The following is an 8,801-nucleotide window of genomic DNA, read 5'->3' as shown; positions in this document are numbered from 1 at the left end:
ACAGCTAATTTTGTGCTCTAAAGGAGCTCAGATGCCAAAAGTTTGTCTCTATCTGTGTTTTGCTTTCTGTGTCTAAGTAAACAGAATTATTTTTGTGTGATTCGTAGCTCACTAGAACCCAGATGTAGCACCATCATCCAGGTGTGTTATTTATATAAGAATATATTATTCTACAGGGAATTTGAGGAAAGGTGTTGACAATCAAATATACTTTGGAGTTATTGTTATGATACAGTGTATGGTAATTATTACAAGAGCAGTATGTGGTATATATGGATGAGAATTAGGAAAATCAAAGCAAGCAACAAATGGTCAGGATTAAAAATCAGGTAAACAATTCTAATCTGCTTAGAGGAAATAAAAGTCGTTGAAAGGTTAGTATCTATCATTGGTCACTCATGGTAAGGAGAAAAAAGCCCCAACACATGGGACTTTTCTGTCCTTCTGAAATAAAATCAGGGGAGACAATTAACTTCCCTATAAATTCCCTATTGGGTTCACAGATCAGCTTTGTGAATTGAATTGAGTTGTATTTTTTAAGTGATGGTGAGTTTAGAAACACTGACTTATTTTATTTTGCAGATGCTTCAGAAGTTTGCTGTGTGCTTGCCACGGGTTCTGCCGACCATCTCAAGAGGGGACTCATCTATTCTTTCATTAATTGAGAAAAACATTATCTTGAAGTAATTATTCCTCTCCACATGGCCTTCCTACTCGTGTCAGCTTATCTTCTGCTGACTCACGCTCGGGGTGCTCCTGTTGAGAATGGGGCACTGTTGGAAACACTGAAGTCACAAGTGGGATTATTCAGCAATAAAAGTGAGCACTATTCAGCACAGGTGAGACCTCCTGGCACGAGCCGACAAATACCTCAGACAATCATCATAGGAGTTCGTAAAGGAGGGACCAGAGCTTTGCTGGAGATGTTGGATATTCATCCTAACATTGTGGTGGCAGCTACAGAAGTCCACTTCTTTGACTGGGATGAAAATTATGTGAAAGGAATAGACTGGTATAGAAATCTGATGCCATTTTCTTACGGAAATCAGATTACAATTGAGAAAACACCAGGCTATTTTACATCACCGCAGGCTCCAGGAAGAATTCATGACATGAACAGCTCCATTAAACTGCTGCTCATTTTAAGAGATCCCACTGAGAGAGTTATATCTGACTATACCCAAGTATATTACAACAGAGTAGAAAGTCACAAGCCTGTTCAGCTCTTTGAAGATATTGTTATTAAGAATGGAGTGCTTAATACCAAATACAAAGCTATTCAGAGAAGTCTGTATGATGTCCATATGGAAAAGTGGCTTAAGCATTTCAGTTTGGATCAGATTCACATAGTGGATGGCAATACTTTGATCAAGGACCCTCTTCCTGAATTACAAAAAGTTGAAAGGTTTTTAAATCTTCCTTCCCGAATTATGTCTTCTAATTTTTATTTTAACCAAACCAAGGGATTCTACTGCATCAGAAGTGATGGGAGGGAGAGATGTTTACATGAATCCAAAGGGCGTCCCCATCCTCTTGTTAACAGCACTGTTTTAGAGCAACTGTATTCTTACTTCAGAGAGCACAATGCAAAATTTTACAGGATGGTTAATCATTCCTTTGACTGGCATTAACGCATTTGGAATCAATGCTTCTTAAAAAGGCCCTGACACAAACTTTCAGACATATCTTTCTAAACTGAAAAGACTCATATTATGAGAATTAACTGGTTATTATTATACTGGTTATTATTATACTGGTTATATGTTTCATTGGAATAGCACATCCATTAACTCATTGAAATGCCACTCTTTATGTTGGGAAAAATAAGTATGTATGATTGCTGGGAGTCATATTCTGATCTTCTTTCTCTCAAATGCAAATACATTAACTTCAGCAGACTAAGCAAATATGTATCTCTACAAGATTTCTGCTGTTTTGGAAAAATACATCTAAGTGTAGAAATGTAAATATTGGAAATAGTATTATTCTAACTGTTCTGTATTTTTTGTTGTTAGTATTTTTTTATATCCCACATGATAGTGGTGTTGATTTATAGAATTTTTCATAAAATAAGTTAAAACTGTATGTAAAAATAGGGGCGCACATAGCTCCAATAAATAAATCATCATCTTTAATATGCTGAAGTAATTGATAATAAACGAAAACTGTTTCACCTGTAATTTTGAATAGGTGAGCTGAAGCTACCTGTCTGTATTACCACCCTCTTTGTATCTTGGGTTTGCAAAAAAAATCTCCAAAGTAAGAATATGAACTGTTTGAAGAATGTTTAAGTGAGAGTTCTGAATGTAAAGAATTTAAAATATCCCAGGAACACTAATACTCCAGACACTAAAGAAAATCAATGCCAAAAAAAAGTATTAATGATTATTGAGCAATTGTACAAATATTTGATTGCATAAATTATGCCACTTTGCTCTTGAATGGAAAAGCTCTTAAAACTGCCATATAAATTACATTTGTACTCTGTGACTAGTTATTCTATTGCTCCCCTGACTTTGGTTTATATATATCCATTGGCACAACACCTGCTAAAAAGAAAAAAAACATTTTTGCTTGCCCCCTGAAGCATGATGTAGTTTTATTTTGCCATTTCTGATGCAGACAACGGGATGGTATCAACATTAAAATAACCTCTTGCGTTACATATCACAGTGTTCAGTATGACATACTCAGGTTATATGTAAGAACCACAACCGTTTTTAGCTCTGCATCAGGATTTTATTTTCAATTTTTTAAAACAGTATTGTGCTGATTTTTGTTTTTACATAAACATTTAATTGCATATCAATACCAAAGAAGAAAATCAACTCTGAGTGTCAAACCCTACTGAACCCTAGTGAGGGTCCTGCATCTGTGTCTTTCTACCTGAGTCACTGCTCATCCTAAAGGAGTGTATGTTCCTGCCGTAGGATTCTTCCATTTTCCAGGCTAAAAGGTATGTATTGCAGAGCTGATTTTTAGGTTTTTAATACTTTATGAGAGGGCTGCTTAGGCAGATAGCAGTATTCCTTTGAAGCTCGATAGAATCAGACTCAGATTATGTGGAAATATTCTCTCAAAAAAATGTAAAATGTTAAAAATAATACAATAAATCTTATTCTTTATCTGTTCTACTACTTGTATATGTATATGTGAGAGAAAATACAGAGTGTATATATGAGAGCAAATTATTTTCATTAGCATATAATTAATCTCTGAAATTGCCTTTCTGAAGTATATTTACTACATCCCTGATTTTTATAGATAGTACAAATTTTCTTTTACTTCTGCCACTTTTCTGAGATTGTGGTTTAATCATTAATATGATGTAGGCACTAAGAAATACAATGTCAAATAAGAATCTGTGGAAATAAAAAAATACTTGTTTCAAATCAGTCAAAGAACAGAATGTTTATGCTGTCTTCTACCATCTCTACAAGGACACTGAATAGGCAGACTGCAATAATTACAGTTGTGCAGTCTAACAGTATCTTCTTTCTCTTTTGTCTAGTAAAAAGCTAAACCAGAAAATTTCTGAGCTCTGAATTAAAGTGTGATTCTCTATCAGAACAGCTCTTTCTGTTCTGTGGGCACAGCACTTTAGTCTGATAACAGAACACCCAAATCCAGATTCCCAGTATTGTCTAGCATGGGTATTTCTTTCTGACCAATGCAATCTCAGTGATAAACAAAACTCCTTCCTGTCCACTCATTTCAGAAATACATCATCAACGGGAGCAACATAAATGCAGCTTATATCAGACAAAAATATATGACTTTCTGTTTCTTATGCATTCTGAAAACCTGTTTTTCTCTTTTTTATTTTTTCCTTACAAGAAGAAAATTTAAAAACAATGTATATTTTAAGAAAACTTTCAGGTAGATGGTAGTAATTGAAAAACTCAGATGCCTATATGCCACATTAAATTTCATAATCTTCCAAGAAAAAGGAAAGGAGAAAATTCTAATGTCTTTCTATATTTATGCTTGCAGGCATCAAGTCTTTCTCTTTCTTCTCTGAAGTTTACAGCTAATCTTTAAATGACCTGAATGCAGGAGCACCAGTTAGCAGAAGCTGTATGCATCTTTGAAAATGCAAGTCCCATTCTGGAATTTACATTTCAAGAAGAGCTGAGCTGTATGGATTAGTGATGCATATATCTGTTTGATTTGTTATCACTCCTCACTCCTGTTCAGCATTTTGGGGAAGAACAGAGTTGATGGAATGAATTTAATTATTATCTTAGAGTTTACTAATATCATGAGAAGTATATTAAACATTAATAAGTATATTAATATAATCTAGGTGAGGGGTTAGTTGGCTTGGTTTGGTTTTATGTAAACCAAGACTTTCATCAAAAATTTTGTTTTGGTAAATGGTCAAAAACCAAAACCTTAACCTCTGCAAAACAGAGGTTAGACTGTAATTTTACTTGGCAAACTTCCAATCAGTTTCTCATTTTGTGGTCTGTAAAATATAAAATACTCCTTCAGGCCATCCTGACCTTTTCCATTCTTATTCTTTAAGAAAACCCTCCTCCCCTCATGCTCAGGAAGGGAATCAGATCAACTTAATAGACAATCCATTGAGCCATACTTGAGTAATAGTAAAATGAAAAGTACTCCGTTTTTGACACTTGGAATTCAAAAGTAATCCATTTTTTTGGAAAGACGTGTAGGCTTACAATGCTGATGTTATTAACAAGACAGTAGCAATTTAAAAAATTACCTATCTCTCATGAATTTACACAACTGATAGTAAACCAGAAATTACTTTTCTCTAAACTGGTCATCAAAGAACTTTCATCTCATTATCTGATACTCAAGTGTTCTTCGCAAAAGTGAATTTCATGTGGGAAGATCACTTGAAGAAGTCATGCAGTTGTTTCAAATGTTTTTGGGCGTATCTGGAATATAATTATATGTGCAAGACTCCTGCAGAATTTATGTTGGTTTGACCAGCTTTTGATATTGTTTTACATTCCAGAAATACTAAGCTTTCACTTTAAATACTGTTCCTTTCCTTTTTAAATAAAAATTCCATAGTCCTAGTTGGTTTGCTCTAATATTACAGAAAATTAACCATATCAAGCAGCTGTAACTGGATCAGTTCAGTCACAATAAGCAGCACACACTTAATGTCTAGATAAGTCTAATATCACCTTCTCTATTTATCCTTTTTTTGGACTATGTATATATTATCTACAGTACATAAAGGAAATTCCTGAGAAACTTAAAAGCTAGGATTTTGCTCCCAAAACTTCTAGTACTTAACTAATGGGAAAGAAATGAAAAAGTCCCTCCATTGCACTCTAACCCATTACTTTACCAGGAAAAGGGTTGGATTTTTCCATTGTATGCCCTGTATCCAGCTGCTCAAAAGCCTTGGACCTTAGCTTCTGGTCTTTCACAATTTAGCCTTGAAAATTTAGCATTTAGGGTTCCTCTGAAAGGATACCTGTTAAAGCAGAGACATTATTTTATTGTGGAGAACTTCACAGAGGGCACACAAATCATTGCATGCTGTTTCACATCAGCTCCTTTACCATCATCTTGACACAAAACTGATAATCCTGTAAAGATTATCATCTGTTGAAGACCAATCAGATTGACTACTGTAGGGAAGCTTATCCACAAAAGGAGTTTTCGGTCTTCATGTACATCAAAAAGAAAAATAAAAAATTGTTTCTATCAAATTTGTCTGTTTATTGCCTTTGTCAATTCAGATGTTTTCATGAGTTGGAGAAAAATGTTAATATTTTTTATAATCCCTATAATTTCTTCTTTAATCTATGTGGTCAAAACCGAAAAGTATGATTTATCAGTTTACTTATACAGTTTAACCAAAAAGAATTAAATAAATAAAAAGAGAGATTTATCCCCTAAAACTTTGATTCATAGCAAGAACTGCACAACAGCTTTTCCCTGAAGAGAAAGGAATATTTAAATTATTAAAGTAAATATTATACTATTGTAGATTATTCTTTTCTGTACTTGTGCATTTGGTCTTCCTTCAAAAGCTTGAATTTTGTCAAGTATGCAGACACGTTGAAAATAAAATCAATAATTATTTGCCTAGCACATTAATCATTACCAGCAGTTAATGAACAATATTTAGTTACTGGCCAAATAGTTTCCACTTTGACTATTTCAAGTTTCAATGTGACTTTATAAATTGTCTTGCTATTTTCTAAAACTAATTTAAAACTTAAAACCAGCAGTTGTTAAAAAGACTCTGCAGTATCATTCTGTGATTACAGAGGACTTTTATTGTCTTGCCTTTAAGGTTAATTAACAGCGACATGAGCTTACCACAATTCCTGAAAACATTTTGGAAACCAAGACACTAACAGAACTGCAGTGTATAAATTAGTGCTTGAAGGTGAATCTGCTACTTAGGGAAAATACAACAGGTTAAACCAGACTGATAAAAATAATAGTTTTCTGTGAAAATAGATATCATAAAAAATGCAGACTGTCCTGTATTAGCCGACATAACAAGCACTGTGAGTTCTATTTTCTGATTCAATATAGTTTTATATTTTTCACTGTGTATTCTTTCCATGCCATTACAAAACCCTCTCAGTAAGTGTTTAAAAAAAATACCTTCACGTAAACTCTCAATCAGGGGTACAGTTTTTCTCTCAAAGGCCATTTCTCTAGTATTATATTGTTTCCTCTGAGATAAAAAGGTGGCTTGCAATAAAAGTAGAGAGTTATCATGCCAGAATTAATATTACTTCAATTTGTTACAGTTCTCAGTAAAAAAACACTTCTATGTAGGGACAGATAATAGCTTAACAGTCACAGTATTTTCTCTCTTCTTATTGCCTAATACAACTGTGTTCCAATTTTTCTTATTCTGACAAATGTTAGACTAAACACATTGTCACTCTAAAGCACTGCCTTACAGATTTAAATCGAGTGGCAGTAATTAAAGGGAAGCACGGGTAATTAAGGAGCCTTTGCCTTTGCTCCTTGGACTGGATAAGGTTTTCTTTTTGATCCTTCATAAACTTCCTGTTAGAGATGTACCAGCCAAACTTGCAATAGGAAAAAAATAAGACAAAGGCAAGTATAACATGATAAAACCTGAGCTGAACACACTATTCTGCAAAATATTTGTTAACCCAATATGGCACAGTTACAAATTAAAATTATGATTGGCCTGGTGAGACAATGCAGAGGACTAGGATGCTGTTTCAGGGATTTAGCTAAGTTTTCTACACGTCTGAATTAATTTTGTGATCATTAGGCTATTAGGAATATACTTGAATATACATTTTTGAAACACTGTATTTCACCTTATTAGAGAGTCCTACAGTGCTGTAGGACAGGTTGAGTATATTATGCCCATCCTTGGGTGAAATTCTGCAGTGATACCGTGGTAAATGGGATGGGAAGTAACAACTGTCCTCGCTGAATGTTGGGCATTTTAAAGCACTCTGAAAAGTCAGCATCACTAGATGCAGCAGGTTTGTTGTTGATTTGACAAGGACTGTCAGCCTAGAAAAATGCTGTGCAGCTGTCATGAGAAGATTGAAGATACCTTTTCTATTCTCTGCCATGATACAAATCTACAATTCAAGACAAGTGATGCAGATGGAACTCTGCAAACTGCGGGGGGGCAGGGCTGCCTCAAGTGAAGGAAGATTAAGGGCTCATAAACAACATGTGCTGTAGTTACACGTGTGCATCATACACAGCTTACAAAGTACACTGAGTGTAAAACAAAAACAGGCAGAGTCTACAGCTGGGCACTGAATTGATGCTGTTGAAGGCATACCAAGCCAGAGGTAACATTTATATATAAGCTATTTGTAACTTATTATTTGTCATATTAATTATGTGCTTGCCAGACAACCAGTGTGTTTGTGTGATTGAAGTTCTTTGTCAAGTGTACATATGAAAACATGAATAAAACCAATGCACAGATTGTTTGGGGGAAAACAGCCAGTGGATCATATGCATAGGGCCTACTTATGCACAGGAATCCAGATCAGGGTTCCAGTAAACAGCCTTTTAGACTTTTAAAAAAACAAACTTTCTCTGTGTTTTAGTTTTTTAGTGTATGTGCATGTGTGTGCAAGTGTAAAATCCTCCTCTGCATTTTTTAATTGTAAATGTGGAATTTTAAAATTCAAATGCATCCAAGAATTTTAAAATATTTCGGTTTCAGTGTTCTAAATAAGGTACTACCATTCAAAAGTAGCTACATCTTTAACAGCATTACAACACTGTTCACTTCCCATTATGTTCATTTATGCCTTGTACTGCTCCCTCTCATCTCTCCTTCAAAATGTTTTCATGGGAAATACCTTTTTGTGCCAGCTGATTTCAATTTTATATGGGTACATCTTACAGTATGCGTCACTTGCATTAAAAATACAAAGATTAGACAAGGGGATAGCCAAGCCTTACACTTCCAGATGAGTGAGAAAAATGGCCTATGAAATATAACTATGTTCACTTAGAATGGGCACCTGCTGAATCATACTGAGCTGTGTGCCCCACGTTAGAGAGAGCAGGGATGCCTCAGCAGTCAAATGTCTGCTTGCAACAGTTTTTGAGAGCTTGGGAGGAGTGGTTTTCAGCCTTCCATCAGAGGTTCAGGCTTCAATATGAGAAAAATCTTTTTTTCTGGTTGGTAGAGTGCCTGTGTGGAAATGAGTGATCAGGTGCCTTTTTACCCCTCAAATCACCCACAAGACAGATTTTTGCCCAATTGCAGTATGTACTCCGTTGGTAACAGCAAACTAAATTTGGAAGACCCGTTTTTTTACTAGATTCTCCATTATTTT

At 34.8% G+C, this 8,801-nt stretch overlaps 1 protein-coding gene across 1 annotated transcript; it reads left to right on the top strand.

Moving 5' to 3' along the window:
• Nucleotides 1–584: 584 nt before the first annotated feature.
• LOC134046279 (heparan sulfate glucosamine 3-O-sulfotransferase 1-like) lies at nt 585–1,631 on the top strand. The gene has a single exon (XM_062496612.1). The coding sequence runs from the start codon at nt 702–704 to the stop codon at nt 1,629–1,631; it is 930 nt and encodes a 309-aa protein (XP_062352596.1). The 5' UTR covers nt 585–701.
• The last annotated feature ends 7,170 nt before the right edge of the window (nt 1,632–8,801 follow it).

The sequence above is a fragment of the Cinclus cinclus genome, chromosome 7, assembly GCF_963662255.1.
Source record: "Cinclus cinclus chromosome 7, bCinCin1.1, whole genome shotgun sequence".
Classification (NCBI taxonomy): domain Eukaryota; kingdom Metazoa; phylum Chordata; class Aves; order Passeriformes; family Cinclidae; genus Cinclus; species Cinclus cinclus.
Note: the sequence above shows the minus strand (reverse complement) of the source record. Positions and strands in the feature narration are given on the sequence as shown.